The 24,809-nt window shown below is 43.7% G+C and overlaps 1 protein-coding gene across 2 annotated transcripts; it reads right to left on the bottom strand.

The window, feature by feature from the left end:
- Positions 1-12,086: 12,086 nt before the first annotated feature.
- LOC142768491 (uncharacterized) lies at positions 12,087-24,410 on the bottom strand. Of its 2 annotated transcripts, none has more exons than XM_075870479.1 (4): positions 24,306-24,410; positions 23,892-24,109; positions 21,647-21,700; positions 12,087-13,040 (listed from the first exon to the last, which is right to left on the bottom strand). In XM_075870479.1, exons 2-4 carry the CDS (start codon positions 24,090-24,092, stop codon positions 12,933-12,935), a joined length of 363 nt encoding a protein of 120 aa, XP_075726594.1. In that variant the 5' UTR covers positions 24,093-24,109; positions 24,306-24,410; the 3' UTR covers positions 12,087-12,932. The 2 variants fall into 2 exon arrangements, with proteins under 2 accessions (XP_075726594.1, XP_075726595.1); XM_075870480.1 differs by having other exon boundaries at positions 21,655-21,700.
- Between the last annotated feature and the right edge of the window lie 399 nt (positions 24,411-24,809).

The raw sequence follows: 24,809 nt of genomic DNA, 5'->3' as shown, positions 1-24,809 counted from the left end.
CACCTTATTTGTGATTATAAAGCGTGGTGAAAGCAACAGGCTTTGAATACCACCCTACGGAAAATAGTTCATATAATAACCCACTGTTAGTATGCTGAAGAACGTGCTCTCTGTGTTCAAGACGTTTCGCGCCACGCGTTCGAGAGGAGTGTGTTGTACGTCTGGCTACCGGCGGCACTTTTTTTTTATTCTAGCTTTTTTTTCTGGCGTAAAGCGCTTTCATGTAAAGTCAGAAGAGGGGTCGTGCTGTGAATAGAAGTGTTAGTGCAGAGATATGGGGAATGAAATGCCAGTCATAAGTCAATTGACTTAACTGACGAAGGGTTCTCCTATACAGTTGACAGCCTTCACTGCCCTTACACATGTTTTTTTAATAATCCTGAAACAGCCATCTCTCCTTTATTTTATTATTGTCTCTTATTCATGTATTATGCTCATGGCCTCATAAATGAAGTGTAAAAGTAATTGTGCGCTTACTTAGGTGGGGGGGGGGGGGAAAGGTGAGTCAGAAAGCGTAGCAGTTCTTTGGCGTGTTATATGTATCTGTTTTTTCTAATTGAACAAGCAGCTACGAGTGCGGGCCTGTGTCGTCCTTCTCTTCTTTTGACCCTGATTGTGCAGCACGACAATCGCCTTTTATATTTGAGAAAAATCATTATAAACAATCCTAAACAGCTGTTTGCATACTAAATTTTTTTTGACATCTCTGTTATATTTGTAGCTTCCTAGCACGCTAACTGGCGCAGCCCTATTTATTGCAAACCGTTTACCTTTCTTTTACAGCGAAAGCTCTTATGAGATCAGAACACGGGTTATGCGTGACGCTGTAGCGTATGCCATCACTGCCGGTGTTCGTAACCAGAATGTAAGTAGAAAAAAACTCTGTTTAAAAAACACCAATGACACCCGGGTCCGCTGCATGCCTGCCGAGTATTCTACAACTGAGTCATGCCAGTGCTTGGAACTTGTCTCTAAACTGGCCTTAGGCAGGCCTAATGTCGACAGAGTAATCCCGTTGCTATCAGTAATAAAGTGTTTTCGAACATTAAAAGAACAGCCAGGTGCCACACAATGCCATTTGCGCAACGACGTGGTAGTCCAATAATGCAACCCATTACAAAAGGTATTTTTGACCACCTATTACCTGTGGCGCCTACCCGATTCCGGCATATATATCTTAATCGTTGTCAGCCACTGAATAAAATGACTTTGCCCAAACCTTCCAACAAGCGTGTAGCGGATACGACGCTTCAAAAGAGAATGGCGTGGGATATGATAGTAAATGCGACCTACTACACAAAATTTATGATTACTTATGACAGAGTGGGTACCCAGCAGTGTGCTTGTATCATACCAAAGGGTGTTTAGGAAAGGCTCTGAAAAGCCGCTCTCAAAAATATCACTGCGACTATGCTGCGCGTTCCGCACCAGCCTGGCATTTTTTTTTATTTTATTGGCAGTCGATCAAAAAAATACGCTTTCCTATTCAGATGACACCGCACAGCACCATCACCCATATTATACAGCTGACTTGTGGTTACGAGAGGGTTTAAAACCTTTTAAGCAAAAGCTGTTATGAGATCACAAGTGTCGCGAGCGCCGCAGTTGAGCACTGTGACCGCCAACGTCTGTAATCACTATTGCACAAAGTTAAATGAAAGAAATTAAGAACAAAACACCAAGAACGCAGTGGGATTTCAACCCGGGTATCATGCTTGCAAGCTCCGTATTCTTTATTATCTTTATTTTTATTCATTCATTTACCAATACTGTAGGCCTTTGTACAGGCTCATACACAAAGTGGTTAGAAAAAGTACACATGAGCATGGCCGTAGCAAATAAAAAACGAAAGCAGAACACAGAATGCCTCAGTAGATAATACTTCACTCTTAGATCAAGAACATCGCAAAAAAATGCAGAAATGAGATCACACATCAAGAAGCACGGTACATTTGAACAAGCTTTTCCAAACCTTTACCTGAGGAAGTACATGCCTACGTACTATTAAGAAGGAATTCCAGTTTTGGAACTAATTCGTTGAGAGATCGGCACTCACCAATTCCACTTGGTAAAACATTTCAACTTTCAATAGCCCATGAAAAAAAAAGAATATATAAACGTGTCGCATTTGGTCTGATAAGGCCTGATGTGTTTATTGTGACAGGGCCTGATGAAGTGACGGTGTGGTGTCTGCACGTCGTCTTGTTTGTTTATGTTTATGTGGCCGTGATAGAGCATGAAAAGAAACTTCATAGCGGCCACAACACGCCGACACGCAAGGGTAGGCAATGCTGCCTGATTACTAAGTGCACTTACGTTTTGGTGTCGAGAGTGCTTCGAATAAATAAATCTTAATGCTTTATTTGTATACTTTCTAGTTTTTGTATAGGTTCTTTCTGGTGTGCGTTCCACACAATATTTTCATATAGAATAAGCCACCTCACTAATATTTTATATGTGGTCAACTTTACATGTGATGGAGCTGTAGACAGTTTTCTTCGCCAGAATTCTAGTGTTCGGAAAGCCTTTGTAAATCTGCTTTCAATGTGAACATTCCATTTCATGTCTCTGGTAAAGGTCACGCCCAGATATTCAACTTAATCTGTCACTACTAAATCGTTACCCGTTGGTCTATAATTGAAACTAAGAATCGTCTTTTTATATGTTATAATCATACATTTAGTTTTCTTAACATTATTTTCATGCTCCATCTGTCATACCAATGAGCTATCTTGTTAAGTCTATTGTTCCATTTGAGTTGATCATCAATTTTCTGAACGCAAGTGTAACCTGAAAGCTACGTCTGTGCTTGAAACTTCGTTTCAAACTGACCGTAGGCAGGCTTGATACACGGAAATGAATAGGGTTCTTAGGAATGATAAAGCGTTTCGCAACAGCAAAGCATAAACGAGGCATTGCACAATGCGAATTGCATAACGAGTGGGTCATCGAATGTTCCAACGTATTACGAAAAATTCAGACATGATCTTCATTTTCGTCAGCCACAGCATAAAGAAATTGCGGGAAGCTCCTTGCAAGTATGTGGTGGGTACCACGCTTCTCCGAAAAATGAATGAAGCATGGTGTGGGGAACGTCACCCGACCACACAAAAATTACGATGACTCATGACGTAGTAGGTACCCTGAAAGTTTATTTGCAGCATTTACCCAAAGAGTGTTTAACAAATGATTTGATTGATTGATTTGTGGGGTTTAACGTCCCAAAACCACCATTTGATTATGAGAGACGCCGTAGTGGAGGGCTCGGAAATTTTGACCACCTGGTGTTCATTAACGTGCACCCAAATCTGAGTACACGGGCCTACAACATTTCCGCCTCCATCGGAAATGCAGCCGCCGCAGCCGGGAATCGAACCCGCGACCTGCGGGTCAGCAGCCGAGTACCTTAGCCACTAGACAACCGCGGCGGGGCAAGTGTTTAACAAAGACTCTGAAAGGCCGTTCTTCTAGCTTTCACTGTGAGTGTGTTGTTCATTGCGCACAGGCCAAGTAAATTTTTCTCAGCTTTGTTGCTTGCCCTAAGCGCTGATAGATAGATAGTTAGATAGATAGATATAGATAGATAGATATAGATAGATAGATAGATAGATATAGATAGATAGATAGATAGATAGATAGATAGATAGATAAATAGATAGATAGATGTTACCATCCATCTAACTTGTGTTACGACGAAGTTAAGCCTTGAACAAATTGAGGCCTTTGTTCGAGGTAGGCATATCTCGCATATGAACTGTACTGGTAAGTATCCGCTTGTTCTACTTGTGTCCATACACCGGCTGCTAAGCTTTCCTTACAAAAGCTGACCAGCAGTACCATAAAGAGAACAGAGGTAAATGTTGCTGTCATATTCTCCTCTGTAAATCCTGCAGTTGCCAAAAAGTGGTGAAGAGTGGTCTAGACAACAAACATTGTGTAAGTTGAAATAATATATACTGATGTCATATCGACTCCTTAATGCACTTGTTTACCATTTTTGCCTTAACAGTTGAGGGGGGCTTTATAATATTTCTATAACTAGTGGGCATTGATGCATAATTTGCATTTTAAATTATTGAATAACGTGCAGTCTAACAGTTTTTAGTTGTTCATTGAAAAATTCAATCCTGGCCTCAAAGCCTTAAAAATGCACATAAAGTATTTGCAGTAATTGTTTTCGCTGCAGCAGAAGACCAAAGCACTCACTGCACTCACGGCTCTTAGGCTCAACTGAAGCACGCATCAAACAACAGCATTATATTGCATTGTCATTGTTTATAAAGTGATTTTTTTTGTCTAATGCAGGCATTAAGAACTGCGCTGGATAGGTTGCTCGGTTGCGTCTCTGTCGAAAGAACTGTGTTTCAACTCCTGTAAAATATATTTATTACGCGATCGTTTGTAAATGACATCATCACTCGATTTTCAGTCATTTCCCACATTTATGTTATTGTATGTCGACTGCATAACGCGTAGTCACAATCTTGTACTCAGGGCTCATTTGTGTTTTCATTCCTTGTTCTGCGATTATTGCCTCTGATTCCCTACAGTAATAGTTTACGTCTGTCTGATTCAGCACTGCATTAACAGCTGTAAAGTGCTTTGTTTTGTGAGCACCTGCACACCTTGTCATGCTATGAAGAAAAAAGTAAATAGAGTGAGTAAGAGCAAAAGGAATAATTCAGAAAGAGCGTCCATTTGCTTCAACATTTGCCATGGTGATAACAGAATACGCTAAGACACTACAGTTTATTGTTGTAGAACGGGGAAGTGCCACGCATCATCAGCTTCAAAATTGCATCCAAAACAGTGGCAAACCTCTGGCGACTCTGCGATATATAGCCTGAATTGTGTCGTCACTTTCCCGCTCCATTAGCTCCATCAAAGACGAACAGCAGTAGAATGCTAGTTTCACACTAAGAGAGCCGGGTTTGAGTTGCAGCTTACTAAGTGCAAAAGCCTGTTTTTCTTGTTGTTGTTGCTACTTAAAGCTAGCTTGTGCTGCTGCACATTGCTACAAAAAGTAACGTGATATGCTCAGTAAAGTACGAAAGATTTCAAGCATTCTTATTGATTAGGAAAATTGTGGCCTCGGAGATTTCTGCGAAAAGATAGCTTGTTGGCGTACCGTACGTTGAGGAGAGAAGGTAGCCGTCACTGGTCTGTGGCAATCGGCGAAGTTTTTAATACTAATGAACAGTTCAAAATCATAGGGTTTCACTTTGAGCAATGTGATTTCTTTCTTGGCAACTCACTGAGCAAGAGGTCGTTCATTGTGCGCATACCACGAACTGTCAACTGGTCTGCTAGGAGCACGGTTACTGGTATTGAAGTGTTAGTACCTAACATGGGGTGACCCCATTTGTGCAACCCCATCTTGGATAACATAGACGAAATTGACGCCGTACGTGTGACTCAGATGAATCAGAATAAAGTCACCAAACGAGTGTATCTGTGTAAGCTATATGGCTGAGATGCCCTCGTTTGTTGGAACCGGTCAGGTTACCATTAGGCATGTGGTTGTCTTATTTATGTACATGCATATGTAAACTCGCGGAGCTCATTAACCAATGTTGCATGTTTCTGTGTACCTCATTAATATCATTTGAAAATTATCCTAATAACTTTCCTCTTATATATACAGTATACATAGGTGGCGAAAGTACCTAAAGTGCATCGCTGTTGCTTTTGCAGTATCCAGAGCTTCGCTGTGTTCCGCTGACCGCATGTCCATTACTCTCAGTTTTTGTTTTTGTTCTGTATGGTGAGTCAGCACTTGACAACCAAAAACAGCGTATTCAACAAACAAAGGACGTCTTTTGTCTCCGCAAAAGTTTCGCAAGTCATGCTTTCCATGATGTTGTTATTCAATTTCCTACTGCGGCACTTTTATTATTTCTGTTAAATTCATCTACATAACTCCGCATTTACCATTCGCTTATGTGAATATGCGTAGCAACATAATCTGGGTTGAATATACGACAAAAAAAAACACTAGAGCTACAACAAGTGTCACTAGGAATACAATCCTGCCGGTCAGGGCTGCAGCAAGTATCCGGCTCATTAAAGTGCAACGCGGAAAAAAATGAATCGGAACTCAAAGAACGATGTTATTTTGCAATGTTAATAATTGTGCACACTATTAAAAACGATACCTTTACGTTTTACTGTACCAAGCGGTACACCTCAATATGGTTTACTCGTTTCTACATGTACTTCCACATGTTTGCTGGATGAACTCTGGATGAGCAGGACACATATTTTCGGTTTGTTTAGTTGCCACGTCACAAAACAAGTAGACGCATTCAGTCGAGCTGAACACTCTACCAAAGTCTAAAGCTATTGAACAACTTTTGGGGACTTGTTCGGATTGTTAAGCATGTCATGCAAAAAGAATAGTGCCAAGTTTCATAACATCATCACGACTCGCTCACTGACCTTGTTGGTACCTCAGCCAGAAAATGCGGGCAATTGAAATGGGCCATATAATTTGGAAACGAAGAGCTGGCTATATAATTGACTCAAACACGTGGTATAGTTTATGTGGCGAAGTTAAGATTGTAAAATATTTGATGTTAATGACACGAGCATTTAGCCTGACGGGATCTTTTGTCTAGTTCAATATACATCTGTGTATGCACGCTTCAACATTCATAAAAATGTTTTCTTCCGGTAAAACAGTTGTATTACAATGCCTCCCTTTCATACAATTCTTTCTCTTGTTTTCTTTTTTTTAACCTTTCCATTGACAACAGTGTGATTAGCAAACGCCAACTCACCTTAAATTGTAATGTTGTAAGGGTTACTGCACGACATTATTATTTGTGCATACCTTCAAGAAATGACTCTGTTACAATATAGTGTGTTGAACGTAAAATTTCATTCTCTTTTACTCATTGAAAACGGATTGCTGGACAAATGGGATCATAAGAGTTTGCCTGTAGACTGCTGTAATGATCAGGCTAGTTGGAAGAACACGTGATTCACAGAAAAAAAATACATGAAATAAGAAGCCCTAGTGTTAATTTTTTGTGTGAATATTGTAGCCTTCTCACGTTTTGCTACTCATCCAAAAGAATGATAGGGGAAAGGAGGCTGCGTATGTGCATATTGCGCTTGAACGGAAAATTCGATGTGTTTAGAGCCGGTATTTGTTTATATATTTTGGAACTAATTCAATCAGGATCTGGAGTAGTCGTACATTACATTACACTTTACTCTATGATTTTGAGGCGTTACACCAGCTGTTAGATAAAGATATATCTTTTTGTAGGTTACAAACTTGTTTTGTATTTTGGTTTTTCTGTCAATACTGAAGAACAAGTGACTTCAGAGGTGTGATGGAGCATGCAATTAGAGTCAGTGGATGATCGACAAAATGAAGATGTAGAAAAGGTCATAGTTTGGCTGCGTGGCTGGGTTACTGGTGTATAATAACCTTGTGCGGAAAGTGTTAGCTGTGAGAACATATATGATATATGATGAAGCAAGCTGTAGAACAACTTCTGAACGAGGATTCACATAAGAATGTCTGGCTGCAGTGAGAGTTTGTTTGATGCGCACCACGTTTTTAGTTGTGATACAACGGTTTGCTACTGAGGCTTACAAGCTGGTGGATACTTATAAGAGAGTAAAAATCACAGCATATCCATGGAGTGATTGGTGATCAGCGGTCGAAGCTCCGGAGATACATCGGCAAACCGTGAACCCTGTTTAAACCTTGCCCAGACGAGCATCATGTAAAGATGACGAGCAACGTGCTGCAGCCGTTTTTCAAGCCCTCCACTCCGCCGCCTTGCCTTCGTCGGTCACACTCTAAACACCTAGACTGCAGGCGAAAGAGGAAGTGCGCCCGCAGCCAATGCATTTTAACGCAAGGGCTAACGCTGTCTCCTATTACATCAGAGCACACATAGAAGTAGAGCGAGTGTCACAGCACCATCTAGTAAACAATCCGAGTACTAGCAATGTGAGTGCCACAGCGCCATCTAAGAGTGCGTTCAGTTCTAGCGGGGGCTACTACAACACGGGATTTGCCTACGCTATAATGAGTTTTGCCTTTTAAACAGCACAACATTTCTGCGGGACTGAATATGAAGATGTGAAGTGCTTTTGTGATTGCCGTGTTTTCGTCATGTTTTGTCCCACCTAAATTTCGGGCTGTTATTATCCTCCTACAAAGTACACTTTTGTTATAAGAATATCGTGATTCAATGCGCCTTGCACTTCGAACTTCCTTCCTCAAACTCGTTTCAGAGCTAGCTTTACTACAGGTCTTTGTTACCACGAGCATGCGACAACAGAACTCGATTTTTCTGGAGATGACTACAACAATCTAAAATACTATAATGAAGAAGAATAATTAACGGAATCCTAATACAAAAGATAAGTTCCCTAAAGGTGCACCTCCACGGGTCATTTTTTAAACTTATCAATATACAGTGATCCAATATTTTTTACTACTATTTTGATAACGATTGCGCAGAAACTGAACGGGATTTTATCCCCAACATCAGCTTAGTGTTTCATTTTAACTACAAATTAGGAACATCACACCAGGCACCATAAGTTCTACCCGTTAAATTAGGCCCTCGAGCACTGGCGAGGAACACGGCTGATACAAAACTAAAAAGCACCAGCCATCTGCGTCACACGGGGAGCATATGCGAAATTTTCAACTCCCTTGGGCAGGCGTGTTATTGATGGCTAATCAAGCAGGGAGAATATGTATCACCTGCTTTTTGTTGGATGAAGGTGCACGATGGGACGTCGAGGGAAGAGAGACGAAGGCTACGTCACAGCAGTATCACCTGAGAACTTTCATCACAAGGGCGTGGCCTAGAAAAAATGGCATGCACTTCAACTATACAGACATCAGCTAAGTGCTCCCGTAATCTTCTACGTGTTGTGTTCTTACCAGATAATTACACACGGGGCTGATATAAATGACTTTTTGACGCATGTATCAGGTAATCTATGTTATCGCGTTTCTGATACACCCATGTTCTCCTGCGCGATTCCTCGTCTAAAAAAGAAGAAAGTGCTGTCAGGTTATCCTGTACTATATGGTCAGATAGGAAGAAGGGGTGAAATAGCAGAGAGAGAGAGACAGAGAGGAGAAATGAAGGCTGGGAGGTTAACCAGGTATTTTCGTCTGGTTTGCTACCCAGCACTGGGGGTGGGGAAACGAGGCAAGAATTGTGGGTAGATAGAGAGGGAAAGAAAAAAAACGCACGTGCACTCCCGAGAAAAAGAAAACATACACATGAAGGGCGTTCTGGCTACAACCGTTCAGAAAGGCCAGTCGATCACAAAACGTGCAGTAGCACTTTAAGGGCCTTCTTCTGTGAAGTTGCATTGTGTCGATATTGTAGAATTCTTTCCTCCGACAGAGGTTGATTATCCAATTTGCTGAGTTTCTTGTGAAGCCATAGTCGTTGTCTCCTATATACTCTATTCAGTCCCAAAGATATGTTCGATGGTTTCTTTTTGCGACAGTGGCCACAGGCTGCGGTGTCGGCCATCCTAATGTGGAAAGCGTAGGCGTTGGTAAACACACCGTCTAAACACAGCCTACATCAAAGAGTCTGGCATGCCTGGCAAAGCCTCGACGGGACTTGAAGACTTAACGTTGGGTCAAGCGAATACAGTCGGCCATGTTTGAAGTGTGGCTGAATTCATTTCGTTGTGGTTTGCTGGTGAGCAGACTAGCGGAGCTTTCGTGCATATCTCCTAGAGATTGGTAGTAGTAGTTCATGATCTTCTGCGTGGGCTGAGCGGGCACCTTCATCAGCCCATTCATTGGCGATGATTCCCAGGGACTGGGTAACTACTGAAATGTAATTTGGTGCCCTTTCTCAGTCAGGTGGTGTATTACCTCTGAGATCTCTAGTACCTGCTGCTCGAGTGGTCAACGGCGTAAGGCTGATAGTAGAGACTGCAGTGCCGGCTTCGGGTGTAGGTTGTTTAATGACAAATGGCAACGTGGTACGAAGTGCTGCTAATTCTGCTGCCGTTGATGTTGTTGCGTGGGATGTCTTGAATTTAATCTTCGTGACCAACCTTGGTATCGCAACTACTCTGGTTGCGCTATTCCACTGAAACGATCCGTCAGTGTATATATGTATTTTGTCTTGGTATTTTCCATACAAGAGAAGTAGTGTGAGCTGCTTATCATCCGGTGACGACAAATTAGCTTTTTTTCCTGGATGCCTAGTATAGTAATGATAATATTTGGTTGAGCGAGGCACCCTGACAGATTCACAGGTATAGCGGCAGGAGTGAACAAATTTGGGATTGACTCGCCATGTGTGGTCACTGTTTTGCAGTAAGATGTGCGTGGTCGGTCCACTGGTAGAGACTAAGTGATGTCGAGGAGTTCGAGCAAGGAGAGTTGGAGCAAGGGGTTCGAGCAAGGGGTCAGAGGGTTAGATCAAGGGGAAACTCGCTAGTGAAGATTCGACGAAGAGGAGGAAGAGACTCGACTGGCTCGCGAGCGACGCTGTGGATCCTTCGCTGAGCTACACTTCTGCATCACCCATCTTGTAAATAAACGCGTTCCATCGTCACAATTGTGGTGGAAGGTGCTGGGTAAGCTAACTACTACCAAGTGATACCGGAGGGGCACCATCCCCTAATGACGGAACCGCTACACGAGCTTCACCGCAGCCGTCGACTAGCGGGCTTGGCACCATTACCCCAAAAAATAAGCTCGGACGGAGACAACCAGCAACCAGCCGCAAGGACGTTGCCCTACCACTACAGGGAGCCGCGAACCTTCACAGGGAAACCCGGCGATGACGTGGACGAATGGCTAAGCCAATATCAGCGGGTGAGCCGTTCGAACGGTTGGAATGCGGCTAGCCAGCTGTCTCACGTGGGGATCTTCCTCGATTTCAAGGCGCTGGTATGGTTTGAGAACCATGAAGACACATTGACAACCTGGGACCAGTTTGTGGAGGAAATTAAGAAATGCTTTGGAGACCCAGCACGAAGAAGAAACGTGCCGAGCAGACGTTGTCGCAGAGGGCTCAAGTCACCGGTGAGACATGCAGAGCTTACATTGAAGAGATTCTGAAGTTGTGCAAGTCGGTGGATGCCCACATGACGGAAGAAAAGTGGGCCATATACTCAAGGGCATCGCCGATGACGTCTACCACTTCCTCATTGGCAAGGAGAGCCTGGAATGCGTGGCCGACGAGATTAACCACTGCCGAACCTTCGAGGCTCTTAAAACTCGTCGCATCACACCGAAGTTCGGACGTCTGGCCAACGTCACGACTGTTGCCACCGTCGATGTCTGCCAAAATTCTCTACCTGCCGACCTTTCCTCCACCATTCGTCAGATTTTACGGGAGGAATTGCGTCGCAATGTCTCTGTTTCCATGCAAGCTGGAGACCCGCAGTGTGATACACTATCCCCAAGCATCAATGCTGCGAGTTTCGACGAGCGCAGTTACTCCACCCGATGTCCACGGCTGAGGGCTCCGCCACCACAGGCTACTTACGTCGAATCTTCGCTAGCGCGTTTCACTATGTCCTCAGCACTTCAACAATTAGGTGGATATTGATGAGGTAGTCCCTTGTGACGGCAATAGTTGCCGCTGTTGATACACTTTTGGGCAAGCCTAAAAAATGCGGAGTATTCCCTACTGGTTCCTGTGTTCTGGTTTTGAATTACTAAGGCGGATTGACCAACAAGCTGGTGGGTAATGTAAGTCAACAATTAAAGTTTGTGCACGGTAAAAATTAAAGTGACTACTTTTTTTCAGCAGAATATGGTATTTTGACAAAAACTAGGAAGGGAAAAAATCATATTCAAATTTTTCTGAATAATTTAGAATTATATTTAAGACTCTTCATTAGGTTAAAATAATGCAGTTGCATTATTGAAATGGCAAACTCAAACTTACTTTAGAAAGAGAGATAATCTCTGACTTAGCAAGATAATCTCCTAGTGTAACACAGGAATTCGCAGAGGGCCCCACAGACGTTCCTGTCACAGTGCTTGTTGAAAAATTGATCTTTCCTTCCTACTCCTTGAAACGTAAATGCATAGTACGGTGAAATCAACGACAAGCGGCGTGTGTATTCTTCTATTATTTTATTTCAGAGAAATGCAAGCGTGTTTTGTGTACAAGCTTGTTGGGGTGATGATTGATTCCGTGAAAAAGAATTTCCGTCATAAAGAAATCACACTATAGCATGTTAGGAATCACTTATTATACATAACAAAAGATTAAGGCAATGCAAAGTACATGCGCAAAGACATTGCGCAAATTTTAGAACCACTTGGTATTTGAAGTGCGTTTTCACCACAAGGGCGATAGGTTCGTCACGGCAAGTGTGCGTAAAACTTTCAGTTTATGTCTTACCGTATCTTATGGGACTCGAGAGAATGTTACGATGCCACTTGCTGTTGTATTTTAGGGTGTTCATTACCCTTTATTGCCGAGGAACAAATTACATAGTTCCGACAAGAGTGATACCATGACGCCAACGGCACAATGAAGCTTTGCTCATCGCTTAATTTTCTACGCCCATATTTCATGTTAGAGAGACACCGTGTTCAGTAGCACTCTTACTGTTCCTGAAACAAAATACCTCTGAGAGCTTCCAGGCGTCTAACTACACTGGTGCACTGAGTAGTTCGGCAGTGGTTGTGCTTATGGCGGAATCAAACATATGTTAGGATGGACAGCGGTCACTATCACTCTTGGTTTGAGGAAACACCAAACACAATACGCACCGTCGCACGTGTGTGTGTGTGTGTGTGTGTATGTGTGTGTGTGTGTGTGTAAAGTCCAACCCGTTCCTAAACCACCTACCCCAGTTACCCTACAACAATGTGACAGCTACAGCAGATGTCTCACTGATCTGCACCAGAGGTTTGTAACGCTCCTCACCCCGGTTACCCCACAACAAAGTGACAGCTACAGTACATATCGCACTGGTCTGCACCAGAATTTTGTCACGATCCTCATCCTTCCAGCTCTGTAAACTGGGGGCACCTTAATCATGGTGATACATTTCTCAAGGAGCTGAAAAAGAAGATAGCCATTGTTAGACGTTTAGAACAAAAGAACCCGTTTTACTTCGACAATGACTGCAGAAAAAAATTAAAAAGAACAATGCAAAAAGAGAAATCCATCGTAAAACAAAAACAAGCTCTGCTATCAGCACCATTGTCAAACTTGTCAAAAAATAATTAAGCTGAAGTTCTGCATGATGCACAGTGGTATCTGTCCCACCATAAACTTCATAGCATTGATAAAAAATTAAGGCACCTTCACTTTAAGGGGGTTAAGCACGTAGAAAGTGCACAGGTGGGCAGCCTTCTTAGTTGCTACACGGTTTACTTTCTATTTCGTTGTCACTTTCTTTGGGTTTCTCCTTTCTTGTTTCTCTTTTCTCTCTATTTTAATCTACTCGGTCTTTTTGTCTTTCTTGCTCTTTTCATTGTTTTACTTTTCTTTCAATTTTCTCCTTGGTTTCTATTTTTATATGCACTTCCAATCTCTGTTTTACTGTTTTTGTATGTTCTTTGCCCGTGTTATGTCAAGCGTGCTAGCTTATTCTTTCACTGATTATGATAAGTGACCATTACAAAGATGCGCGAAGATGTTTTGCCAACTAAAAATGACAGTAAACAAAGCACCCCTTAACGGACAATAGGTGTCAAGTCGCGAAACCCAACAACTGTAGTGTCGTTAACCTGAATAGGGTGTCATTAAAACAGTTAAAACAACGCTGATGGCCTTCAAAATTGCTATGGAAGAAAATTTCATGTGCATGGTGCGTGTAGTGAAAGATTGACTAAAAGTGAAAAATCGTCGCATCTCCACGAAGTAAAACAATCGAGTTGGAAGGACCAGGGTCTAAGTTTCATAACATCAGTGTCGAAGTCACTGAATTTTATAAAGTGTTTTGTGTGTGTGGTTGACTTACACCAGTGTCACGATTGTAACTGAATTTTGTCCTTTGTGAAACAAATTTTGGTGGCTCATATGTATCTCGACTACAGCAGTACGCATGGATACCATACGAATGGACAAGCTCACCAGTTGTGATGCTTTGGCACTAAAAATACGAACCCTAAGGCGATGATTAGGGCGTCGTGGTGAAGCATCGGCGAAAAAAAGCTAGCCCTTAAGATATTATCGAATCTTATTTAAGCAATGCAGAATGCTGATTTACTGAAGACCATTCGTCCTATGTTTAGTAAAGTAATATGCTCGGAAAGTTCAAAAGAATTGCAGGCTGAACACAGGCGTTCATCTTGTGCACCATCGTGGCCTCAGATTGGGGTGCACGTTAAAAAACCCCAGGTGGTCGAAATTTTTGGAGCCTTCTACTAGGGCATTTTTCACAATCATATCGTGGTTTTGGGGCGTTAAATCCCACATATCAATCAATCTTCAATCAAATGATCTTGTGCACCAAACGAATGTGAACCCTATTTAAATAGGAAGCCGCCTCCATTATTGTTTATTCAGAAGGTTAGAGGCACATAATAGAATATCCATATTGTCCCGAGACTTCAGAAGTGCAGGAGGCTTTTCATTAGCCAAGATCTAGCCAGCTTTTGAAAGTGCATCTGCCACGGCTGGATCTCGAGCGAAGAGGACGCACGCAATCATCTTTTCTTTTTCAGGGTTAGAGCCACTCTTGCCCCCAAGCCATTATGTGCAGGCGGCATTATCCCCTCTTCCAAAAAAGAAAACAAAAAACAAAACAAAACAAAGGATGAAAGAGAGGAAAACAAAAGACATAGCACGGCCCAGATGCTTTAACATAGGTGCGCGAATAAAAAAAGGAAATAAAAATTCCAGATTAACACAAAATGAAAAATACAGATCATGGCAATAAAAAAGTGAATGAACGAGAAAAAAGTTTCCGAAAATGAATGAAGGACACAAAGACTGGTGGATAATAGATAAATTTACGAACACGCAATGAACGGTTTCATGCGCACAACATGAACGACGTCCTGGCTCAGTCGTGTGCTGGTCTGTGGTGGCGGTGTTGTTATGTCCGGGACCACTTCGTAGTTTACGTCATTAACGTGACATAGCACTTTGTATGGGCCGAAACACCGGCTAAGTAGGTTTTCACTGAGGCCTCGGCGGCGAACCTCCCTAGGGTGGGTAATATAGCGTCGTGCGTCTGCTTGCTGCTGCTGGCCGATGTGCATTCGTGCAAGCTGTCGAGCTTCCTTGGCACGCTCTGCGAATTTCTCGGCACGAGTTGCCAATTCGTCGTTGCCTTGACATGGTAACATGAAGTCGAGCATGGTCTTCACTTCCAGGTCGTAGAGAAGCCGAAATGGCTAGAATCGCGTGGTATCTTGCACGGTGGTGTTATACGGTAGGGTCCCGTAAGGCAAGATCCGGTCCCATGTCTTGTGCTGAACGCCGACGTACATTGCGATCGTGTCTGCGAGCGTCTTATTCAGGCGCTCTGTAAGCCCATTCGTTTGCGGATGGTACGCGGTTGTTTTTCGGTGCCTGGTCTTGCTTAGTTTGAAAACATCGTTTTTAAGCTGCGCCGTGAATGATATTCCTGTGTCCGTTATTATACTAGAAGGAGCAACCAGTCGTAACACGATGTGACGCATGAAAAAGTGTGGTACCTCAGAAGCCGTGGCTCATGGGATCGCCTGCATCTCAGCGTAGCTTGTAAAATGGTCGATCGTGACGATCCACCATTTGTTGCCGCCTGAAGACAGTGGAAATGGGCCGAGAACTTGTTCGAACGGCATACAGGGTGCTTCAATTGGCTGAAGTAAGCCAGCCGGCCTAACAGATGTTGCTTTCGGCGCAGGCATTCTCGACAGCCTTTGACATACTGTTTGACGCATATCGAAAGTCGAGGCCAATAGCGCTTCTTGCTCACTCCGGCAAGTGTACGTGAGTAGCCTAGGTGGCCAGACGTGGATTTGTCATGGCAAGCGAAACGGACATCGTCTCGCATGTTCCGAGGAACCATCAGGAGGTAGGCACGGTCGTTCGAACGGGTGTTCTACTTGTATAGCACGCCATCTCGCCGTCAAAACGACGTTAACGAGCGGGAGAGATGACGTGGTATAGTTGTGTCGTGGCCCTCCAAGTGATCGATGTTTGGTCCAATTTCTTCGTCATCGCGCTGTCGTCTGCTCAGGTACGACGAGCTAATGGATCCCAGGAAGCCTTCGTCGTCTTCTGCTCCCTCACTGACGAGACGAAGTGGTGCGCGTGACAGTGTGTGCGCGTCTTTATGCTTACGACCGAACTTATAAAAGATAGTGACGTCCAATTCCAGAAGCCGCAAGCTCCACCGTGCCAGTCGTCCCGAAGGGTCTCGAATGTTTGCCAACCAACAGATGCCATGGTGGTCTGTCACTATCTTGAAGGGACGACCATAAAGATACGGGCAAAACTTGGTGATTTCCCACACTACTGCGAGGTACTCTTTCTCCGTAGTGCAACAATTCGCCTCGGCACGGGATATGAAGCGGCTGGCGTAGGTTATGATTCTTTCGATGCCATCTTGACGCTGAACGAGCACTGCACCGAGACCAACGTTGATGGAGTCAGTATGCACCTCGGTGTCAGCATCATCGTTTAAATGGTCGAGAATGGGCACTGACTGCATGCGCTGTCGCAGTTCAGCAAACGCTGCTTGTTGCTCGTTTTCCCACACAAACGGTGTGTCGTCCCTTGTGAGGCGAGTCGGGTGTTCCGCTATCTGTGAAAAGCCGTCAAGAAACCTGCGATAGTAGACGCACAAACCAAGAAAGCGCCGGAGGGTCTTCTTATCGCTAGGAGCTGAAAATATGGCAACAGCGGCAAGTTTGTCTGGATGGAGACGGACTATTTCGATACTAACTACATGTCTAAGAAATTTGAGTTCCCCATAATAGAAGTGGCACTTTTGAGGTTTTAGTGTGAGGTGAGCCGATCAAATAACCTTCAACAGACAGCGCAAGCGATGGAGATGCTGCTCGAACGTGGCAGAAAAGACCACCACATCATCAAAATAGACAAGACAAGTATGCCACTTCAGCCCTGTGAGGACAGGGTCCATTATTTGCTGAAAGGTTGTCGGCGCTGAACACAAGCTGAAAGGAAGCACTCTAAATTGGTAAAGGCCGTCTTGAGTCACCAAGGCTGTTTTTTCACGGTTTTGCTCATCTACCTCAATTCGCCAATACCCTCTTTTCAGATCAAGAGTAAGGAAATATTGGGCATGGCGAAGCCTATCAGACGAGTTATCGATACCGAGGCAGTGCTACACTACCTCTATTTGCCAAAACCCACTTTTCAGATCAAGAGAAAGGAAAGATTGGGTATGGCGAAGCCTATCCAACGAGTCGCCGATACCGAGGCAGTGGTACATTACCTCAATTTGCCAATACCCCCTTTTCAGATCAAGAGAAAGGAAATATTGGGCATGGCGAAGCCTATACAATGAGTCGTCGATACGAGGCAGTGGGTACACGTCCTTTTTTGTCACATTGTTAAGCTTCTGGTAGTCGACACAGAAGCGCAGTGTCCCATCTTTGTTTTTGACCAGGACAACCGCAGAGAACCATGGGCTGTTGGATGGTTCAATGACACCGTCTTGAAGCATCTCTTGGACTTGCGTATGTATCGCTTCGTGTTCTCTTATCGACACGCGGTAAGGATGCTGGTTGATTGGGCGTGTATCGTCGTACGTCATTATTCTGTGCTGTGTGATGAATGTCTGGCGCACCTTGGAGGAACTCGCAAACCAGGACTGAACTTCAAACAAGATCGTACGCAGTGCAGTCTGCTGACTGGTCGACAGCGCAGGATTGATGTCAATATTAGCGAATGCCGTGTGTGGGACGTCGGTGGCCTCCGACGCAAAACAGTTGCCAATTTCTTCTATTCGTTGGCAAAAGTGATCGAAGTGCCGCGGAAGGGGTGTCGGTGCTCGTTGCTAAAGTTGGTAACAAGAAACTGCGATCGGCCACCACGAAGCTGTATGACACATCTGGCTACACAAATGTCGTGTTTCAAAAGGTGCTCCTAGTTTGTTTCGACCACTGCTAGGCCATCACCTAAATTGCAGTATGTGGCGTCGACCATGACGCTTGCTCGAGGAAGAAGCGTGGCGCTGTCCACAAGTACTCGAAGTACGTCGAGACCCCGTTCGTCATCATGTACATCAATTGCTTGGTTGGCTGAGAACATGACACGACACTCTTGCAGGTCCATAATAGCGCAATACTCTTGAAGAAAGTCAACTCCAAAAATAAAGTCAGTCGAGCACTCACGTAGGACAAGGCAGCTAGCGACAAACGTTTATCCTTGAATCTGAACTCTCGTAGCACAGGTGCCCAGCTGAGTAACGAAATGGCCACCAGCCATCAGAATCTGCGAGTTGTGCCACGGCGTGTTACTTTTGTTAGCTGGAAGGCCAGTTTCCCACTCAATATTGAGTTGTCGGCGCCGGTGTCCACTAACGCGTCAACCGCACAACCATGAATCGTCACTGGTATATCAAGTGAAAGCCGGTCGTATTCTGCGGTACCGTTACGTCTCCGAGTCGGTCGGAGGTCATCGGCACTTCGATGTTCAGCGACTCCGCCTCCAGAAGTCGCTCTAGTTTTCTCGGCGGGGATTTCAAGACCGTGCAGTAGAATACCGCTGGGGCAGCAATAAAATCGCCTCGGAGATGGTTAACGTGACTGGCACCCAGCGGACGGTAGTGGAGGGCGCTGGGCGAGGTAGATTCGGATGTCGCGGGGTCGCTGGCTGTACCGGGGTTTCGGGAAGTACGCAGAGAAGCCGCGAAGTCAAAGGCGACGGTATGGGCATTGTTGGTAAGGTGATCGATCTGCTTCACCGCAGTGAAAGCATTGAGGCCGGTGGTCAGGTGTACGCCACATATCTGACTTCCAAGGGGACGTGCGCCTATCATCGATGTAATGAAGTGGCTGCTCCGATTAATGGCTGGCTGGGGCGCCATGGACACATCTTGCAGAGGCATACCTATCGTCGTAGTACTCTGTTGGCTGCGCCAACTGGAGCAACACGTTGGACGGAGCGCGAACGAACAATAGCGGAGAGGCCACAGGCTGCTTTAAGGCTTCCGCATAGGTGGTCGTCTCACGGCGGTATTCAGTGGGGGCTGGCGCGGAGCCTTCAGGAGGCAAGGGGCCCCGTAGTGTTTGGTGCAGCTCCTCGCTGATAACCGCTGCAGTTGAGCTAGCCATGGGAGGAGGTGTGACACCGGCCTTCTGCAGCTCTTTGCGCACCTCGAAACGAATTAGTTCTCATAGGCTATCATTGTTCCACTTGTGGCAAGAATGTCCGCAGCGTGCATGCCATTTATTTCTCTTTCTACATGCTGGAACGTTGCTGCAGCATGCTTTCTATGGTCACAGCCCCTCTCAAGATTTCCACAATAGTCTTAGGAGGGCTAGGCACGACGCCGGCAGAGAGCTCCTCTTTAACACCACGAATCAGATGGCGCAACTTTGCATCCTCCACCATTCATGGGTCAGCTCATCGGAAGAGGCGTGCCATGTCTTGCACGTAAGTGGTAACCGTTTCATTTCGCAACTGGCATCAAACCTGAATCGTTCGTTCCGCTCGTTCTTGACGATGTGCACTTGTGTAGGTCTCCAAAAGCCTACGGCGGAAGTCGTGCCACAAGGTCAGGTTCTCTTTACGATTCTTGTACCACGTACGTGCCCCGTCCTTCAGGTAGAAGTAGACACGTCCAAGTTTGGCCACGTCTTCCCATTGATTTGGGGTGGCTATGCGCTCGAAATCGATCAAACAGTCTTCGACGTTTTTGTGCTCCGCGTCCCGAAACGTCGTTGGGACCCGGGGATTCTCCAACGTATACTCGTTCAGAATCGTGGTTCCCATGTCGGTTGAAGCAGTTTGAACAGAAGCACTCGTCGTACCTGTGGGATCCTGTGGGATAAGTGGTGGGATCCGTGTGGTTGACTTCCAGAGGCAATCCTCTAATTCGGCGGCTGGTCCGATGCACTTGGGTGTTAACTGAGACTGGACTCGTAGGGTGACTCCCTGGAGGGGTCTGCAACATCCGTAAGGGCTACCCAGCAGCCCTAACAGTTTGTGAAAGGCTTCAGAAGTGCAAGAGGTTTTTAATTAGCCAAGCTGTAGCTAGCTCCAGAAAAGCGCATCTTTCGTGGCTGGATCTCGAGCGAAGATGAAGATATGATGATGATCATGATGATGATGATCATGATGATGAGGATTTCACAGTCATGGCTTGTACCCACTCAGGCGATCGGCCAAGAATCGATGACTTACATCAGTAAGATTTTTTTACAAGACGCAGGCGATCTTCTTTTCATTTTTGGGGTGAGAGCCGCTCTTGCCCCCAACCGATTACTTGCAGGTGGCAATATATACACGTTGAAATAACAGGAACAAACAAAAACTTCACCCCGCTGTGACGTAACCGCATCTTAGTCACTACTTAATCACCAGCGTGCCTACCTGGACACTGCGCGCAATCACACGGTCATGCAAGACGAGACGCCGCAAACAACTGATCATGCACTCCTTCGTAATATATAAATCTGGCTTGTGGCTGCGGGTGGGGCAAGAAGCAGCTCGGGGTGACCGAAGAAAATGCAGACGGCCGATGAGCAAGCCATCTACCCCTTGCTGCACAACGCTATACGTACTTGGATATGCCTGCTCTCTTCTTTATAATTTTAAGCCAGTCTTTATATCTGTTTCTTTCGATGACTGTTTGTTTCCCTCGAATATTTATCTTTTGCAATCTTTTTTAGCACTCAATGCATCTTTTGTTCTCTTTTTTTTGACATCAACGCCTTTATTTTTCTCTCTGTGTACTTGTCTTCTCGCCTACAATGTTTTCCTGTGTTTCTTTCTTCCCATTAGAGATATTGCTCGCAATTCATTTCAAAATTACTTCCCACACCAGCAGTAAGATAGTTGCTCAACACGCCCGACCATTAAAACTTCGTAAGCGAGCTCATGGCTGGCACACACCAATTAGGAGTCGCACCTTTCCCCTTTCCTTCTTAAGCATCTCCTTAAGAGCTTCGTTGTCTCTAAAGAGCTTGTGCGATCTTAATGATAACAATTTTTGATCTATGACACATGTGAAATCTCGACCCTATCAGCTGGGTCGTAATAAACCAAAGTGTTAACTAAGTCAATGGCAATCGTACTGAGTCTTCAGATTTTTATGATAATGCATTCCTTCGTCAGTGATTACTCTTCAGCTATTTAGCCTTCATTTTTATTCCTTCATTTCTTCTGTTTTTATGGGCTGCTGCTTAGTACTGATTGATTTACATCTCTTTTGTAGTTACAAAGCATACACGTTGCGACAAGTATGCTTAGAAATTGTTACGTGCCACAATACCACAAAACGAGACCAGTTCTAACAAAAAGAATTATATAATGCTTAACAAACCTTTTAGACCAAAAATGTCAAAAAATACAGTGTTTCTTGTTCAGCTATGGAAGCCTCAAATTTTGATAATGAATCCGAAATGTCTCATTTCTACGTGTATTTTCACAGCGGCGTCTCCAGCAACTCAAACGTCGTTCAAAAAAATAACGTATATATTACAGTACCGTTTATACTAATGAGTTCGCACTTGTCGAAGGTGATTGCAACATACCGTATTACCTTGTAGGACAATGAATGCAAGGTTGTACATTAATACTGGCTGCATCTGGGAAATGAAAGAAACAGACGAAAATGAAGGATGTAAATGCGTTCCTCAAAATGTTTGAGGACTTGAACAGGGCACAGTAGCTGTTGTAAGTGTACAGATAACTTTGAACAGAGCAACACAATCCTAAATAAAACACATGACTAATTTATTTTATCTGGTAACCGTGGTAGTTGTAGGTTCCTTTAGCTAAATATGTAGACCTTAGCTAATATATAAAATTGCACAGTGTTGAATTTCCGAAATTGAGGGTTGCAAGGCTGAACGCAAAATTCAACGGAAGCGCACTCACTAATAAAAGACCATCGGAAAATGAGATCTCGAAAACAAGGACCAATTCAAGATGTCAGATATTTTCGCACAAAGAAAAGTCACCAGAGACACTCCCTGCCTCAGCTATTACACCGACTGCACCACTACAAAAAACGCCAAGAAAGACGCGGAAGCACTGCTTGCGCACCGCAAGCACTCAGGCACTTCATCACAGTCGGTCAAAAAGCACGAAAGCAAGAAGCACTGGGATTGCACCATTCACGACAAAAAATACAACCCCAACGACATCCGAGCTGCCGATGCAACAATGTGTTCCAACCTTGCTCAGTGCCCAGAACAGTTCAGGCAGTATTGTCAGTGTTCATGTGTAGCTCACTCTGTCCGGAACGCAACAGTCAAGCTCGTCCACCAGAGTCGTCATAAAAATCACCGGACTGCTCCCTCGGCCTTGAAGATTTAGTGAGATTGTGGAACTCCGTCGGGACGTGAAACTGCGAATTTGGCCATTATTTTGTTTATTTTGTTTTCAATTTGTTGTAGTTTGTAAACAGTGCCAGCTTTCGGGGGGAGGGGGAATCGTGTGACGTATGAAGTGATGGTTGGTAGAAGCAGAGAAGGAAGAAGTCACAGTATGAAATAAACATGGCGTATGAGCCAGGCCACGTCGCCCATTCATCATAGCGTCACATATATATATAAATATATATATATATATATATATATATATATATATATATATATATATATATATATTCACATTCATAGAGCTATGATGCTCATCTTGTTTTATTGAAATACAGAAAATAATGAAACGCCAGTGACCAGTGTTTGGTGAAAACTATCACATTACACTCCAGAAAAAGAGAATGAGAAACGTGATAAAATAACATATGTGCACACAGTACGGTATTGATCCTTCCTCCTTCGGTTTGCCCTGGCTCTCCCCGCACACCAAGACTCAAATGCTGTTGTGTCAATAATAATAATAATATTATAATATATATATATATATATATATATATATATATATATATATATATATATATATATATATATATATATATATATATATATATATATATATGTTATCTTTTCACCCACTTTTCTTTCTTTACGTTTACACCACATTCGGGTCTCATACATTCCTTGGCATTATTGTCTGTTAGAACTCAGTAATAATTGTGTCAAAACAAGGAAAAGCGAGGCCTTAAGTATACACTTACTTTTCTTCCTTATTAACGAGAGTCTCATACTGGCAGACTTGGTGCCGATAGGTTGAATACAAAGAACTAATGGTCAGCTGCCAGCTGGTAATAAGATCACTTGATACGTGACGTCAAACAGGCCCATAAAGAGTGTACCACATTCGCCGCCATGGCTACAGGTGGCGCTGACTGACACTCCCACGTTTAAATTCACATATAAACCCAATGAAGTGGCTGGGGGAATAGCCGCCATGGTAGCTCAGCGGTAGAGCATCGAACGCGTTATTCAAAGGTCACACGTTTGGTTCCTTTTTACGGCAAGTTATCTTCTCACCCACTTTTCATCCTTCACATTTACACTACAATCGGGTATAATACCTTCCTCTATATATACAATCCTTGGCAATATTGTCTGTTAGAAACACGGGAAAAACAAGTGCTTCTGTATACACTCCTTTCCTATATATATATATATATATATATATATATATATATATATATATATATATATATATATATATATATATATATATATATATATATATATATATATATATATATATATATACATATATATATATATATACATATATATATATATATATATACATATATATATATATATATACATATCACAGCATATGGAAAGTACGACTGTGCATTTTTATATTACAAGAATTAACGCACGAAACTCGAATGCTGAAGGAACCTACCTTATATCTTGCTTGCGTTACGAGAAACGTTAAGCCTTCACCATCTCCGGGATTTTTTTCTAAGTAGGCGAACCTCGCTAAAGACTGCTGGAATTCTGTGTCTGCTGGTATAACTTCTGTCCACCGAACGGCTTCCACATTTTTTCCCCAAAAGATCACCAGTGAAACCACTAACAGTGCGGAAGCACCAACGGTAGCCATTTTCTGTTTTGGGAAACCTGCAGTTGGCATAAGAAAAATATACACAAGTGTACATCGCAGGCTATCTGTAACAAGTATTACAGGTGTTCTAATGAAAATCCTAGCGCAGTTTCTTCTATAGTTCTGGAGATCGCTGCTTCATTCTTATCTTAATGCATGAACAATTTCATAGCACTTCACTTTTTGTCATAGAAGCAGTGGATATCACTTCACCTTAACGCCATAAATTCATAGCATTAATTGCAAGTCGGCCGTTTTGTAAGTATCCGGCAAAATATAATACTGGATCGAAGTAATATGCATGACTAAACTAACAATATCTGCCGCCTTTGTTTAAATACTGCAACAGAGCATAGAGCTCACTACACTTACGTTGCTCAAGGCGTTACAAAATCAAGCATTGTTCATCCACGCTTTATTGTGCCACTGACATTGATCGAACGACCTCACGTTACGTCAGCTGTACTAAGGGCATTATCGTCTGTAAGCCGCCACGCCCTGCATTAAACTGCAAGAACGCCCAGGCCTCTCTTCATCTGAGCTAGGGTGCGCATATCCTAGAATAGCGTGCAGCTGTTCACCAGAGCGATTGGATGCGGTAAAAAGATACACGTCGCCACACAATCGGTTGCGAAAAGACTAGGCAAGGTGGTTATGTGACCGGATGTCGGTCGAGCTCAGAGGTCTAAGTGTGATGAAGCTCTAACGGCTGAATCT

This window comes from Rhipicephalus microplus, chromosome 8, assembly GCF_043290135.1.
Source record: "Rhipicephalus microplus isolate Deutch F79 chromosome 8, USDA_Rmic, whole genome shotgun sequence".
Lineage (NCBI taxonomy): Eukaryota > Metazoa > Arthropoda > Arachnida > Ixodida > Ixodidae > Rhipicephalus > Rhipicephalus microplus.
Note: the sequence above shows the minus strand (reverse complement) of the source record. Positions and strands in the feature narration are given on the sequence as shown.

Coding starts and splice junctions, on each gene's coding strand:
- LOC142768491 (XM_075870479.1), bottom strand. CDS start 24,092: ATGGCTACCGTTGGTGCTTCCGCACTGTTAGTGGTTTCACTGGTGATC. Junction 21,701..23,891: donor TAACGCAAGCAAGATATAAG/GTAGGTTCCTTC, acceptor TTCATTTCCCAG/ATGCAGCCAGTATTAATGTA. Junction 13,041..21,646: donor TTGTCCTACAAGGTAATACG/GTATGTTGCAAT, acceptor CTTCTTTTTCAG/CTCCTTGAGAAATGTATCAC.